General features: G+C 42.0%; 1 protein-coding gene across 1 annotated transcript in view; it reads right to left on the bottom strand.

Moving 5' to 3' along the window:
- Positions 1-9,608: 9,608 nt before the first annotated feature.
- The window catches only part of ca14 (carbonic anhydrase XIV), a 13,226-nt gene continuing 6,996 nt past the window's right edge, over positions 9,609-15,838 (bottom strand). The window contains exons 4-11 of the mRNA XM_030785557.1: positions 14,389-14,484; positions 13,703-13,769; positions 12,888-13,045; positions 12,444-12,570; positions 11,840-11,863; positions 11,537-11,621; positions 10,957-11,010; positions 9,609-9,708 (exon numbers count right to left, since the gene is read on the bottom strand). Coding sequence (XP_030641417.1) covers positions 9,609-9,708; positions 10,957-11,010; positions 11,537-11,621; positions 11,840-11,863; positions 12,444-12,570; positions 12,888-13,045; positions 13,703-13,769; positions 14,389-14,484 — 711 coding nt within the window. The remainder of the gene's footprint in view (positions 9,709-10,956; positions 11,011-11,536; positions 11,622-11,839; positions 11,864-12,443; positions 12,571-12,887; positions 13,046-13,702; positions 13,770-14,388; positions 14,485-15,838) is intronic.

Genomic DNA, 15,838 nt, shown 5'->3' with positions numbered 1-15,838 from the left:
TGTATGTTGTGGCCTTGGTGTGTGGCTGGGTGTGCGTGTGTATGTTGTGGCCTTGGTGTGTGTGTGTGTGTTGTGGCTTTGGTGTGTGAGTGTGTGTAGTGCGATCCTTACATACTCTCTTCTCAGTGTCTCTGTTTGTCACTCTGGGCCTTGTGTGTAAACCAGTTTAAGCCTAAACTGTGACTTCACTGAGCTGAGAGGAACTGAAGGAAGTGAAAACAGATTTTATTTTCAAACTTTCTTTATCAGACATCTCCCTTTTTCTGCGCGCAAGTTTGTTAAATATTACTGTAACCCCTGACTCAGTCATGGGTGAAGAATTTTCCAGAATCAGATGGTATTTCCTGTATTTGAAAAACAGTTTCTTGGGACTATTGTCAATGCCTTTTATTTTCATTTAATCAGGGAATAAACATGAAGAAATTTAACTGAACCTTTTTTTCAATGACATGCAGCATATTTAATCTAATAATCTGATTCTAATAATCTGAATCGACTCCATAGCATATACTTGAGACAAAACTGAAAGAATGGAGCACCCATCAAAAAGAAGCAAAAGACAGCAAAAATCTGCCAAATCCTGCCCATATCAAATCAACACAATAGATTTAATTTAAAAAAAAAGAAAGAAAGAAAGAAAGAAAGAAAGAAAGAAAGAAAGAAAGAGAGAAAGAAAAGTTGTAGGGGCTGAGGAATGACCTGTTTGACACAGACTCACACAAAAAATAAAAAAACACACAGACACAGATAGGTACAGTCACAGATTAAACATACTCATGGACTAAACATTAAAACACTACAGGATTTTCTCCAGTGAGAATCAGATTTAATCCAGGACTCAGACTCAAGCTCTTATGAAACTATGAAGGCCAAAGCGAACAGGAGCAGGGCTGTCAGAGGTGACCACGGTACCCGGTGTGTCACACGTCCGCTGTTACAGTTTGGATGATTCTGGTCTGGCTCCGTCTGGTTTGAATTTGGCTGAAAATGAACCGGCAAACACTTGTTGTTGATTTTGTCACAGGCCAGGATAATGTGTTTGGTCTCTTCCTCGACGTGTCTGATGGAACAGCTGTGTGTGTTGACATGAATCGTGGTAAAGGTGAATTTCTGTTTGCTGATGCACCGATCCTCTTGGTACAGTTTTTTCCCTCTTTCTGAACACACTGCCTCTACCTGGTCCCTGAGATTGTAGGGCAGGAAAGACTGCACTGGTCTCTTACAGGTCCGGATCCGTTTTATGAAGTTCTCCCAGGCGTTCTGGTCCAGAGTGGTCGGTGTGTCATCACGTAGATGCTTCTCCAGAAATGTCTTGTAAGCGTGAGGGTGAGTTGCAGGCATACAAGGCTGGGGGTTGAACTGATCTAAATGATCAGTCACAGAGAGACCAGTGCAGAGAGACAGGACAATAAGGGTCAACATCTTACACTTCCTGCCCTGTAAAGGAAATGACATCACAAATGTGATAACCCACTCTTTCTTTTCATGTTAGAGTCGCTCTCTCTCTCCCTCTCTCTCTCTCTCTCTCTCTCTCCCTCACACACACACACACACACACACATATACATTTCCTTTTGTGTCTTGGTAGGAGATTCCCTTGGACTTCCATTCTACAGTTAATAAAATGAGTAACCTTAAATTTAATCGAGGAGCTATAGTGACACCTTTGGTTTTAACCTTTGGGTTTTGGGGGTTTAGTGATGACAATGTGTTTTAGAGAAAAAAAACGTTGAAACAAAAACTTGTAGAGACCCCCGAATGTCCCCATAATCCAACCATGCATCAGAAGATTGCAATACATGATTACACTACAGAAACATGGTATGAACATACACACAAACACACACGGACACACACAAACACAGTCACAGAGAGAGAGAGAGAGAGAGAGTGAGGAAGGTATTCTCAATTGTAATTATTTTTCTCCCTGATTACCAGCATATAATGTGTACCCAAAACATATGGGTTTTTTTGTTTGTTTGCTTGTTTGTTTTTCCTTGTTTGCACACTCTCAGTGGTGTTGCATTTGTGTGGTAACTTCAGCAAAAGTCACCCTCATTTATCACTCTATTGTAGAAACCAGCACAGATCCGAGCACAGAAATCATCTCACGACAGGGTTCACGCGTGATTCATGAAATGTTCGTGTCTTTCCAATCACAGCATAAGAATGATCAGGTGTTGACAAACATGGCGGCTGAAAGCGGTCATCATTTAAATATCACGCCCCTAAATATTCTTGATTCGGCAACCTCACCCCTGGAGTTAACAACATGCAGATGCGTAAAACGTCCAAGCAGAGAAACTTCTCCAACCTCGAAACAGAAACTCTAATGTCGCAAGTCCAGTTGAACCAAGCACATTGCAAACTGGTTAGCTTCATTTTTAATTGCTTGTAATTATGTCACCAGTAGCCTAGCCAAACAAGTCGGCTATCTCAAAACAAAAGCCAAATTAACCTTACACCAAAAACTTATTAACCCCGTTAAACTTGTTAACCCCGTTAATCACGATTTGAAAACACCCATTTATGTTAAGGATTTATGACACACATTTGATATAGGCTTTTACAAAATAAAATATTTTGCCATAGGCTCCATATTTTTTAAGTGGTGAATATATGGCTGCATATGCTTAGATGCCAGTCAGAAACGGCACAGGACATACTAAGGGTGTCCCCGACTAAGCATTTCCAAAGTCGGATCAGATCCGTCAAGTCTTGCCTATGGTCGACTAATCGTCGAATCATGGCTTTTTTAGTTTTTTGTTTTGTTTTGGGTTTTTTTAGCTTATTGATCCGTATTCGCATTTGCGACATTAGCCTCCCTTTTTTCCCACACCTGACAAAAGAGCTTAAACACCCAATTAAACAATTTGTCCTCTTGACTTGGCACATGAATTTATTTTATAATGGGGCATGTTCCATCCTTTTTCTCACTCTTTATCTGAAACGTCTGCCTTATGGTGACAATAATAAATGCGCCCATTCAAAATATAGAAGGCCCATAGCTTAAAAAAGAAGAGTAGGTAAGAACAAAACTTTTTTTCTTCCGCACACAGAAACAACTTGATAATGACATGACCAAAACTGAAACGAGGCGACTGTCAAGTGTCAGCATATCAAACATCAAACAATGGCATATAAAAAATTACCATGACCAAATATAGGATTAAAATAACAAACGGGCTAACGCATGCCTTGGATTTTTATCTTTTTAAGTTAAGTTGAATCCCTACCAGCTATAAATGACAGGCAACGTGGAATAAACATTATTCGTTAAACGATTCCTTAACATTAACATAAAACGAGCATTTTGATGCCATGAAGTGCAGAACAACATCAACGCAAAGTACCATAAAATGTACAACAACATTTTGGAATAAACAGAATGGGATAAACCTAATTAATAGCAAATAAATCATTGCCGAGAGCCGAATACGCGAGCCTGCCACAGAGTCCAGGAGCTGGTCGCATGACTGTCATTCATTGCCCCGGCTCACCCTTGTTAATGTTTCTAAAGTATTTTAATAAGTTATCAGGAGTGCATGTTCGAGTCAATATTGTCCATTCTGGTTTATTTTTTTATTTTTTTTTAATTAAATCAGAGTAGATTTCTGAGGCATGTAATGGAATTCCGTTCCGAGCCTTTATCTGACTTCCGATTTTGGGATCAAACAGCGCTTTTATGTTCAAATGTACCCTGCTCCCTGGCACGTCAGAAGAAAAACAAATGTGAGAAAGAGAGGGAGCCAGAGGGACAACATTATCATTTCGTTCCTGAACACGTCACAGTCCCAGGTCACCTTTATATTCAGCACCCCCATACAGCCGAAATGGAATGATCCATATTTCATAACCACATTTTGCAACAATTCGACTATGAGATTGGCAGTCAAATCAGGCTCCTTAGATCGAATCATCGAGTTGCATATTTTGGTGTAATAAAATGCAGAGCTTTGCGAGGAAATGACTGTACGCCCAGTTTTCTGTCGTACGTTCCTTTTATAAATATGGGGCACTGTTTCCAACTTTTTCCTCTTTTTCATAACAAAAGCTGAAGTTAAATTTAAAAGAGGGGAAGTCAAAGAAAATATTCATTTATTTGTCTCTGGTTCATAGAGGCCTGAATCCTCTCTACCAACCCCAGGTTCAGAACTACACGTGTCACTTCTCCTTCCATAGTTTAATTAGTATTACAGAATTACAACATTCAAAACATGACATGTACAAGCTTCAGTAGAGACATGGGATCAGTACATTACCCGTGTGTTCAGCTGTGTAGCCACGTCGTGTTGTTCTTGATGTGGCTTCTGTTTTCTTGATGACCAGTTGTACCATTACTCAGAGGTTTCACTTCACTTCCTGATGTTCGTCCCCCCCTCCCAGTTCCCAGTTCAGTCACTGACGCACACGCTCAGAGGTTTTTTGTCTTGCTGTCACTAACTTTGACAGTTAAGAGAGAAAAAAAAAGAAGAAAAAAACCTGTCCTCCTAAGCTTCATGCCTTACTTGCTTCATTCTTTACCATTCCTTTACATATCCTGTCAAACTAATTATAATATATTCATTCCAACATTTCAGATGCCTTCAAATGTATCAGATATTAATAGTTATGTATTTCTTCTCCTGACTTCGAGCCATATTTAGGTTATGTCAGCGCGCAAGCTAACGCTAGCTAGTTAGCGACGCAGGTAAATTGCTAGTCAGCTGGCTGCAGGGGTCACCATACGTCCTCTTTTCCCCAGACATGTCCTCTTTTTTCGGACCTAAAAATTGCACCTGGCCAGGATTTCTAAATTGCTGAAAATGTTCGGGATTTGGCTTTTGCTTTCCACAGTCGTCATTCATAGCGCGTGCATTTGCATTGCTTTTACGTTTTTCTTTCCCGCTCTCTCGCATGTGTAAGGCTTTAGCTTCGTAGGTTGAAGACAGGAGACACCATGGAAGAGGCAGGGCAGCGTAGTTGGCGGTACTCATAGGGGTCAGTTTAATAATAAAGCGTCGACCATACAATGCCGGATCTCCACAGCACACTAATCTGGACATACATGCACCTCAGACTGGCAAAAATAAAACAGGAAGGGGGATATACAAGCTGTCGCGTTACGGGTTTTTTTGGTAGTAGAGTCAGACAGTTTGTACACTGCATCTCATTCATAACCGTTAACACCGCAGTAACAGCCAAGAGACCTTAGGAAAGCCGTAACTCCACCAACACCAATGGAAAGAAATAAGATCGTCTTGCCACTGTTATTATGCTAGTAGTTATTCGTCTTACTAGAGACTAGCCAGCTATGTATTGCAGCAGTTAAGTACAGATGCAGTTTCTCATTGCATTGTCAAGCATCAGCCTTACATGCACAACCGAAAGTGACATACACTTAAATTTCCCCATAAGTTAGGAGGGGAATGCATCAATCCCCCCCCCCCGACCCTGTCCTCTTTTTTGAAAACCAAAACATGGTCACCCTACCTATACCTTAGACTGACTTCCCTTAGAAACCAAAGGCTGACGATAACTCCAGCTGTTTCAAAGTCACTCTTTACATTTGGTAACACATAAGAGGTTCAGCATGTACTTTTGTAGGCAGAGTGCGAATTACACAATGACAATCGGGGGGTCAGCTTTTTCTCTAGGGCTATACAGCATAGGATATATAAATGTTAACGACCCCCACCCCCCCACCCCCCGTAACTCGAACCATGTTTGTAGGCTTTCAGTACAATAAATTTATTATTCTGGGGGCAAAACACATACAAGCATGCATGCACACACAAATACACACACTCACACACACATACACACACACACACACACACACACACTATCATTGGACAAAAGATTTCTAGTGTGTTTTGTTCTTTTTCGTTGAGAGATTTTTGAGCTGAAACTGACAGACCTCAGGTGCGACCTTACAACTTGTACTGTATATTGTAATTGTACATTGACTTGTACTGTATATTGTAATTGTACATTGACTTATACTGTGTGTTGTAATTGTATATTGAATTATACTGTTTATTTGTAGTCTTATGCTGTATATTGTAATGTATTTGTAGTTTTATGTGGTATATTGTAGTGTATTTGTAGTTTTATGCTGTATATTGTAGTGTATTTGTAGTTTTGTGCTGTATATTGTAGTGTATTTGTAGTTTTGTGCTGTATATTGTAATGTATTTGAAGCTTTATGGTGTATATTGTAATGTATTTGTCGTTTTATGGTGTATATTGTAATTTAACTGTAGTTTTATGTGGTATACTGTAATGTATTTGTAGTTTTATGCTGTATATTTTACCAGCAGCATGAGGACATCCCATGCTGAATTTCAGACGAGACATTGTTTCTTTTTTTTTTTTAATTATTAATCTTTTCATTTATTATCTTGATTACAGTGACAATGTAACAATACATTACAGTGACAGTGACAATGTAACACACAAAACAAATGTGAATTAAGTGTTTTTATGTGAGAATATTAAACTTGGTCTAAAGAATACAGACATATCATTTTAATCCATCAACACAAACCCATCATTTAAGTGTAATTATCTTAATTCATGTCTTGAGGTAATTATTTAAAAAAAAAAAATTTAAAGTTAAAAACTCTTGATTTAGCATTAAAACCCTTGCACTAGAATACATATGTGGGTTTATATTGGTTTGTGAATGGACACTTCAAATACGCTTTTGCCTCATTTTTATTTTGATATGATTCAGCTGTCACGTAGTTTGCAGAAAGAGGTGACACTTCCTGGTTTGGAGGACCAGAGTATTGTGATTGGCTGGTCATTTAGATCACATGGGGGGGGGGGGGGGGGCAGGATGAAAATTTCCCATCAGCCCTTTAGGGCCACAGTAAAACACAGAAGCAGGGCTAAGAGAGTCATCCACAGTGTGTGATGTACGGGACGGGCGTGGTTTTTCTGCGGCAGTCTCATGCAGTCTGGCCAGTTCTGGTCTGGTCGCACATCATTCCGGTTGAACTCAAAATGGACCGGCCGACACTCCTCTTTGATCGTATCACACGCCAGGATGATGTGTTTGGTTTCTGGGATGACCTTTGTGACTACACAAGTGTTTTTTTCCACAAAAACAGTGGTGAAGGTGATCTGAGGTTTGCTGATGCACAGATTCTCCATGTATCTTTTTCCTCCTGATTCTGAACACACTGCCAGTATCTGGTCCCTGAGATTGTAGGGCAGGAAAGACTGCACTGGTCTGTCACACATTCCAGTTTTCTTTATGAATCTCTGCCAGTCGTTCTGGTTCAGAGTGGTCGGTGCATCATTACGCAAATGTCTCTTCAGAAAGGTGTCATAAGCGTGAATATTTTTTGCAGGCATACAAGGCTCAGGGTTGGACTTGTCAAAACCATCAGTCAGAGAGACACTAATGCAGAGACCCAGGACAAGAAGGGTCATCATTTTAGACCCCCTGCTCTGTAAAGGAAATATCATCACAGGTATGATAACTGAATCCCGTCTTTCATGTAAGACACACAGACGCAGTCAGTGTAAATATAGTTAAAGAACATTTGAATGGTCTGGAATGACACTCTCAAACCAACTGGCTATGTAAATGAGTAATGAAACTGTCTGGAAAATGACTGGGGTGTATTATGTTGACTTGGATCTGAGTGAAATACAGTGAATGAAGGTAAAACTTTAAAGTAACAAAACTGTTTGAACAAAGATAGAAAACTAAAGAAAAAATGGCTCTGATTATCCTGTCAACCGAGTCTAACCTTTATCTTACTTTCATCTGTATTTCTTTTTACAAAGTTTTGAGAAACTTCTTTTCTAATTTGAACCAATGTCCCTGAGCTAATCCATACAAGAACCGTACTTATCAGTAGTTAGCACACAAGTAGAGAACATTTCTGTCTCAGTTATATCATTTATGTATGTGTGTATCGTTTATGTATGTGTGTCCTTTTTTTTTTTTTTGCACAAAATAATTATTATTGCCCAATGGAATGTCCTCTTCATCACATTTCTAGATTTATATACTTCCCTCATTTTCAAGAGGCAGTCAGCACTGAATTAGTTCAGTTCTGTTAGCCAGTCACGTATTATCAGTGTGTCGCCCATAATAGGAGACACCTTAAACTCAAAATGAATTATAAATTAAGACTACTGAGTGATCTCAGATTATATTTCATCTGATGATATGAGATAGGAGTATGAATAGAAAAGGTTGAGAGAATACGTTACCAGAGCTGCCAGCCGTGTGAACATTGCTGGAGTGCTGGAGTGAACCTGGGACTCGTGACTCTTTCACTTCCAGACAGGTTTCGTTTCGCTTGTTCTTCCCTTTAATCACCACTTAGTTCCCACACCACAGCCCAGAAAGACAATAAAGATTTATATGCCCTTCCTGAGGTTAATCATTGACGCCTGATTCGCCTGGCGCTGACGGGAGAAACTGGACGCGTGCTGGGACTTCTCAGGTGTGCTCTGTGATGGAGTGACTCATATATATAAATAAATGATCTCTTGCTCTCTGGAGTCGTTCACTGCGAGCCCTGATCCATTGGCTGTTAGCCTGGTTTCACCAGAGACGTAAGGCCATGATAGGCTCTCACTTGCGTCCTGCAGGTAAGGCATTTGTGGGGGTTTTTTAGTCCTTTGGAATTACTGTGTCACCCCTGGCGTTTCTGGCATTTAATTCATTTTAAAAAAGAGAGGACACACGGTAAAAGAGACTTGCAACACCGATTGGGACATGGCCCTGTTATTCCGATCCATTTTGACCCAGGTCTGGTTCACATTCATAGAGGTGACTGATTCAGACTGACTCCTAATTTAAAACTGTTAAATGATGTGGGAGGGCTTAGTTAATAATTGTCGTTGATAAAGTATTTTAAGGCAAAACAGATGAACTTCACCATCTCTCTCTCTCTCTCTCTCTCTCTACTAGATCAGTGTAAAGAGGAAGTGACTCACTGTAATCCTCCACACACACATACACACACACACACACGCACATACACACACAAACACACACACACATACACACACACATACACACATAAAGTACATACAATCTCTTCTGTGCTCTTGCACAAAAACTTGACCTGGTTTAATGTTTGTCTGTCTGTCACTCTACCCTTACTCACACACTTATTCAAGGATTTTCAAGGATCCAGGGTTTTCTGTGTGTGCAGAGCACTGCAGACGTGAGAATAGTCAATCAACAGTCAGTCCACCCAACAGCACTAACTACAGACCGGCATCAAATCTTCATGACAACAACACAGAGACCTCTCCCAGTTACAACATTAGTTTATTAAGATTCACATAGTGCGTAAATACACACACACACACACACACACACACACACACACACGAAGGCACACATACATTTTCACTTCAACAGTGAGATTTGACCTTCAGAGGGACAGGAGGGGACAGGCTAGACAGAGGGATGATCTTGAGGAAAGATAAGACATAGTTTAAGGGAGTGGAGAAAAGGATGAATAAAGGATGAAATAGACAGAGAGAGAGAGAGAGAGAGAGAGAAAGTGAGTCTTCAAATACTGCTGCATGCACAGACAGGCTCATGCTGTAATACAGGAGTGGAATTTTAGGGTCAGTGAGGTCAAAGGTTAAGGTTCAGCCTGAGGTGGGGACTCCTCTTTCTTTCCTGGGTCAGAGGTCGTCCTTAAATCCATGTCCTGCTTGGATTCTTTTGCCAAGTCATTAGTTCTGTGAATAGAACCAGTACAAAATAAAATAAAATAAAGTTACAGAGCAGGATACCACAAATCCCAAGCACAAAAACAGACATTTGGCCAACACTTGCAATGCAAGGCGACACTGTGTATAATATGGATATTAAACCATAATTAACCATTGGACAGCCATTATAAGGGCGTAATAAGTAGAAAATAACATATTTGACCACATCATAACATATTTCAGTAGTAACTGGTGATATATGTGTTGTGTTAGGAATGATGCAGTTTTGACCCTTAAACCGTTTTAGTTCCGCTGACTGCAGCCTGTCTTCGTATGTTGTGGCTGTAATTTGACATTTCAGTCAGTAGAGGGCGGTGTTGCTTAGGAGTTGTTTTAGAGGCTGACCGTCCTGAGCTGTCATTTGTTATGTGGCATATAATTTATTCACCTTTTTATTTTCTTTGAAACAGTTAGAGGTGTTTGATATTTTAAAAAGTAACCTATAAAGACACTTTCCACGTATAGTAATATTTAATAGGATATGTTTCAGTCTCGGATAGTTTGACCTGCTATCACCAAAAATGAACAACACACAGATGCATCTCCAAACATACACAACACAGACAATGTAAACAGACAACTAGATGGATGGATGGATGGATGGATGGGCATATAGACGCAGGGATGGACTAATGAACATTTGGATTAAACACTAGTCACTATTTCTAATGAAAAGGTACTCTCTGTTATGTCAGACTTACGGAATGCCATCAGAGGCCCAGCAGATTTTCCAGTAGACGCTTTACTGGAAAACTTACAGGATTACAGAGTGGGATTAGAGTTCTGTGGAGACACATGTGATGTCACCATGACAACCCCCCTCCCCCTCCCCCAGGTGACCAAATGGCTCATGAGAAGTTTCAGAATGGGATTACTTTAAAGATCTAACACCATGAGAGAGAGGGCACTGTAAGATTCTTCCGGAAGGAACCACTGCGTCATTCAAACAAAGGCTAAACTGATTCCAAAGAATCGGAGCGTTCCATTGGCTCGCGCAAGATTCCGTTGGCTGCACTGTGACATCACATGTCTCACTGTGACGTCAGATGTTCTATCCCTGGTGTTTATTCCCCTACGTTGCCATTAAGGTTAGAATGAAAAACAGGGTGGAGAGGTTATGGTGTTGAGGAGAGAGAAGGGAAAAGGAGCGTAATTGAAAAGGAGAGTAATTGAAAAGGAGAGTAATTGAAAAGGAGAGTAATTGAAAAGGGAGACCTGGACTGGGGGGTGGGGCGGACGTTGTGGAGGACGTCCCAGCTGGACGTAGAGCTGTCACACGTCCAAAAAAAACATTACAATCACACGAGTGAGAACGCACAAATCAACGCATGATTCACACACAGACATGATCGTGATATTATGAAATCACCACAGAATTTAAAAAAACAAAAAACAGCCAAAGACGAGGACACAGACGTAATCATAAAATTGTTATTATTTCATAGATTTGTCCTGCACTGCCTGCGTTTAATCAGGGGAAGGAACACGGCACATTCCAACACATAATCATCTTTGTTTGGAAAGCAGGGAGATCTGGTTGAGAAAGTTTTATAAGTCTTTAAACAAGGCTCTCGCTAATTCAGCGTGAGCCAGAACATGTGCTTAGCATGTACTTGGCATGTGCTTGGCATGTACTCTGAGCAGGTAAAACAGGGATGCCTGAGGAAGCAAGCACAGAGTCGGAATGAGGGCTTTAAGAGTGTTATGTCATATAGAGTGTTTAACTGTCGTTCAGCGTGCGGCTGCACAGGCGTGAGGGGAGCGGCGGTGGTGTTCAGAGAGTGCGGGGTCTTACCGTATGGTCTTTACGATGAAGCGAATGATCACAGCCAAACCCACACACCCACACAAAGAACCCATTACTATAGCAGAGACCTCTCCTATGAGAGAGAGAGAGAGAGAGAGAGAGAGAGAGAGAGAGAGATGACAGAGAGGGACAGAGAGAGAGAGATGACAGAGAGGGAGAGAGAGAAAATGTTGATATGATGAAAAGTTTGTGGTTTGGGAAAATATATTGAATGATTGATTGATTGATTGATTGATTGATTGAGCATAGACTGATTGACTCTTTGACTAATGAAAAGGGATCTGTTCTTACCTGCTGTGTAAACTTTCACAGACACTAGGACGGAAAAAAACCCAAAATGTCACTCAAAAATGTGTTATCATTTTTGTTGTCACATGTTCAGACATCTTTACAATCTGATGATTAAATGAACACATATTGAAAAGAAAAAATAAGCATGAAAATGTTCATTTGTTTAAACAGAGACAAGATGAAACATGACAATTTCTCCTCCGTAACGTCATAATCCATCAGTTCAGTCTCCTTCTGACATGCGAATATTCACACACAATCACTTTATTAATGGAAATACCAGGAGATCGCACATGCAGAAGTGACACCACAATTTCTGCTCAACCCTTAACAAACATTCCTTTTACTGTTCTTATCAACCTCAGAGATTTAGTGTGTGTGTGTGTGTGTGTCACACACTCTTTTTCTCTCATTTGCTGTCACACACACACACACTCTCTCTCTCTCTCTCTCTCTCTCACTCATTCTCTCACATGACTACAATGGCCTCTGTGTTCAGAGAGGGATTTTGAGAAACTAATCATCTGACAAGAAAACAAAGCGTAGCCCCCGGTGCCCTCACCCTCTCTCTCTCTCTCTGTGTGTGTGTGTGTGTGTTACAGACCGTGTGGGAACGAGGAGAGCACTGTGCGGTTGTGAAGCGGTTGGGTCGTGCGGTAGTTGTCCTGGAGCAGAGTGGGTTCACTAACGTCTGCTTTAGTGGAGTACATCACCGTCTCCAACTTCAGCAACTGACACGGACAGGAGAGAAGAGAAGAGAGGAGAAGAGAAGAGAGGAGAAGAGAAGAGAAGAGAATAGGGGAGAGGAGAGGAGAGGAGAGGAGAGGAGAGGAGAGGAGAGGAGAGGAGAGGAGAGGAGAGGAGAGGAGACAGAGTAAAGGAAAAGCACATGAAAGAAGAAGATAAGCACGGGCATGAAGAAAAGCTAATTTGATAAAAATGAAGTGTATGCCCTCTCCTCTCCTCTCCTCTCCTCTACTCTCCTCTCCTCTCTTCTCCTCTCTTCTCCTCTCCTCTCCTCTCCTCTCCTCTCCTGTCCTGAGAGTACCTGTGCGAGGGAGATTTTGACGGTCTGTGTGAAGAGGGTCCAGAGGACACTCTGGTAGCAGGGGGGAGTGGTCAGAGAACCGTTGTAGAGGTAATACAGGCCCAGATCCGCAGGGAGCAGCGTGCGCACGTCAAAGGCCGGAATGGCCACAGACTGACCTGCCAGGAGCAGAGAGGAGGTTCACTAAGCCTGAGGAGGTGCTAATTTTCACCATACTAACCGTGGACTCCTTCAATGAGGGAACCCTGATGATGATGATGGTTTACTGACCACAGATGAAACTCTTCCCAAAATCTGTTACTTAAAATGAGCGTGAGGGACCAGCAGAGGGGCCGTTAATTGTGAAATGGTAAATGTTTGACGGTGAATTATTACAGATATATTACCTTCTTTAATCCAGAGAACACAACCATAAAACTGAGGATAAACACACACACACACGCACACACACAACCACACACACAACCACACACACACAGCCACACACACACACACACACACATCACACACACACACACACACACACACACACAAACACACAACCACACACACACACACACACACACTTCACACACACACACACACCCACACACAAACACACAACCACACACACACACACACACACACACACTTCACACACACACACACACACACACACGCACACACTTCACACACAGCCACACACACACACACACACACACACCCACACACACACACAAACACACAACCACACACACACACACACACACACACTTCACACACACACACACACACACACACACACACTTCACACACAGACACACACACAGACATACCAGCATGTTTGATGCGATGCAGGTAATTGATGATGTTGGCATAGGCCTGGTTAGTTTCTTCTCCTATCTGAGAGAGAGAGAGAGAGAGAGAGAGAGGAAAGCGGACAAAGAGGAAGAGCTGCGTCATGGATGAAGGCACCTTCAGCCTAAACCTGACCTCTGGCCTCTAGCATAAACACGTCTATGTCAGTAACAGTGTAAAACAGTTCAAAACTAAGCACTTGTAATATTACCATATTAATAATATTCCCTGTTGATAATACCATTGGCCACGACTCCAGTATGTCCAATAGGGCTTGTGCTCATTTCTATTGTTGCTGTTGTTCTTTTTATGAAAAAGGTATAAAATTCTTATTAATATCCTCCAGGTTTCGCCTCTTTAAATGGTTTCTCTGTGTTTGAAGGACATCCAACCATGTCAGCACCGCATTACCCGACACAAGAGCTTATGTCTGCTTACGAACACTTATGTCACCTGACACAGCCGTCATAACACGCGCCACAGTGTGCTCTGTTACAGCACACTTTGACTGAACTGTCCGGCTGGGCTCAGGAAACCGGGCCGGACCTGTTCTAACAGACTGTCTGTCATCGCATGGGGCTGTGGAATGACACAGTCAAGTTTAAAATCAGTCACTGATGAGACGTCCTGATTGGTCGATGAGGAAACGAGGCGGGACACACACCTCTATAAGGACGCCCAGGACCGCAAGGCCGTTCTTCTGGGTCATAGCTTCTGACAGGTTCGTGTAGAGCTCTGAGTTATAGTGGACCACATGCAGCTGAAAGAGAGAGAGAGAAAGAGACAGACAGACAGAGAGAGAGAGAGAAAGGGAGAGATTTTCAAGTCTTCCAGTCTAGTCTTTCTCTTTGAGTACACGTCAGCTGAGCACAGGCTAAATGAATGAGAGTTTGAAAACAAATGAGGGACTGAGAATGAAAGAATGGTGAAGAGAGAGAGAGAGAGAGAGTGGTGAGAAAGAGAAAGAGAAAGAGAGGGAGAGGACACATGTAGAATGAGAGACCAGGAATTAGTACACAGACAGGCTGAGTCATGAAATTCTCACAGAGAGAGAGAGAGAGAGGGAGAGACAGAGAGAGAGATAATGGGATTATGAAAAGTGCTGGACAGTGGCAAATGCCATAAAATGTCACCCTCTCTCTGTCACTCTCTCTCTGTCACCCTCTCTCTGTCACTCTCTCTCTGTCACTCTCTCTTTGTCCCTTTCTGTCTTTGTACGTCTCTCTCACTCTTTCTGTATGTCTCTATCAGTTTCTGTCTCTCTCTCACTCTGTCTGTCTGTCTGTCGTATATGTCTGTCTCTGTGTCTGTCTGTCTGCCTGTATGTCTGTCAGTCTGTTTGTATGTCTGTTTCTGTGTCTGTCTGTCTGCCTGTATGTCTGTCAGTCTGTTTGTATGTCTGTTTCTGTGTCTGTATGTCTGTCTCTGTGTCTGTCTGTGTGTATGTCTGTCACTGTGTCTGCCTGTCTCTGTGTCTGTCTGTCTGTCTGTCTGTCTGTCTGTATGTATGTCTGTCTGTCACTGTGTCTGTATGCATGTCTGTGTCTGTGTCTGTGTCTGTCTGTCTCTGTGTCTGTCTCTGTGTCTGTCTGTGTGTATGTCTGTCACTGTGTCTGTATGTATGTCTGTTTCTGTGTCTGTCTGTCTCTGTGTCTGTCTGTCTGTCACTGTATTTGTCTGTCTGTATGTCTGTCTCTGTGTCTGTCTGTGCGTGTGTCTGTCTGTGCGTTTGTCTGTCTGTGTGTATGTCTGTCACTGCGTCTGTCTGTCTGTCTGCCTGTTTCTGTGTCTGTCTGTCTGACTCTGGGGAGTGGAGACACCTGTGCCAGCAGATGGACAGGATGTGAGGTTTCATGCTAAACCTGGCACCTCCATCCATCCCCTGCCACACACACACACACACACACACACACACGCCTCTCTCTCCAAACCCTAAACATACATCTCTCGTCCTCTGTTTCTTTCAATCCACTCTGATCTCCTCGTGCTCTCCTCTGATGTAGTTCTTGTCGTCTGCCCAACCCTAAACCCTAACCAGTACCTAACCTGTCAATCAAATCAAATATCTGTTTTCTTCTGCAATGTAAGCCCCCCCCCTCATTTTTGTCCTCTCT

This window comes from Chanos chanos, chromosome 9 (assembly GCF_902362185.1).
Source record: "Chanos chanos chromosome 9, fChaCha1.1, whole genome shotgun sequence".
In the NCBI taxonomy this organism is placed as follows: domain Eukaryota; kingdom Metazoa; phylum Chordata; class Actinopteri; order Gonorynchiformes; family Chanidae; genus Chanos; species Chanos chanos.
This window is presented reverse-complemented; position numbering and strand designations above follow the sequence as displayed.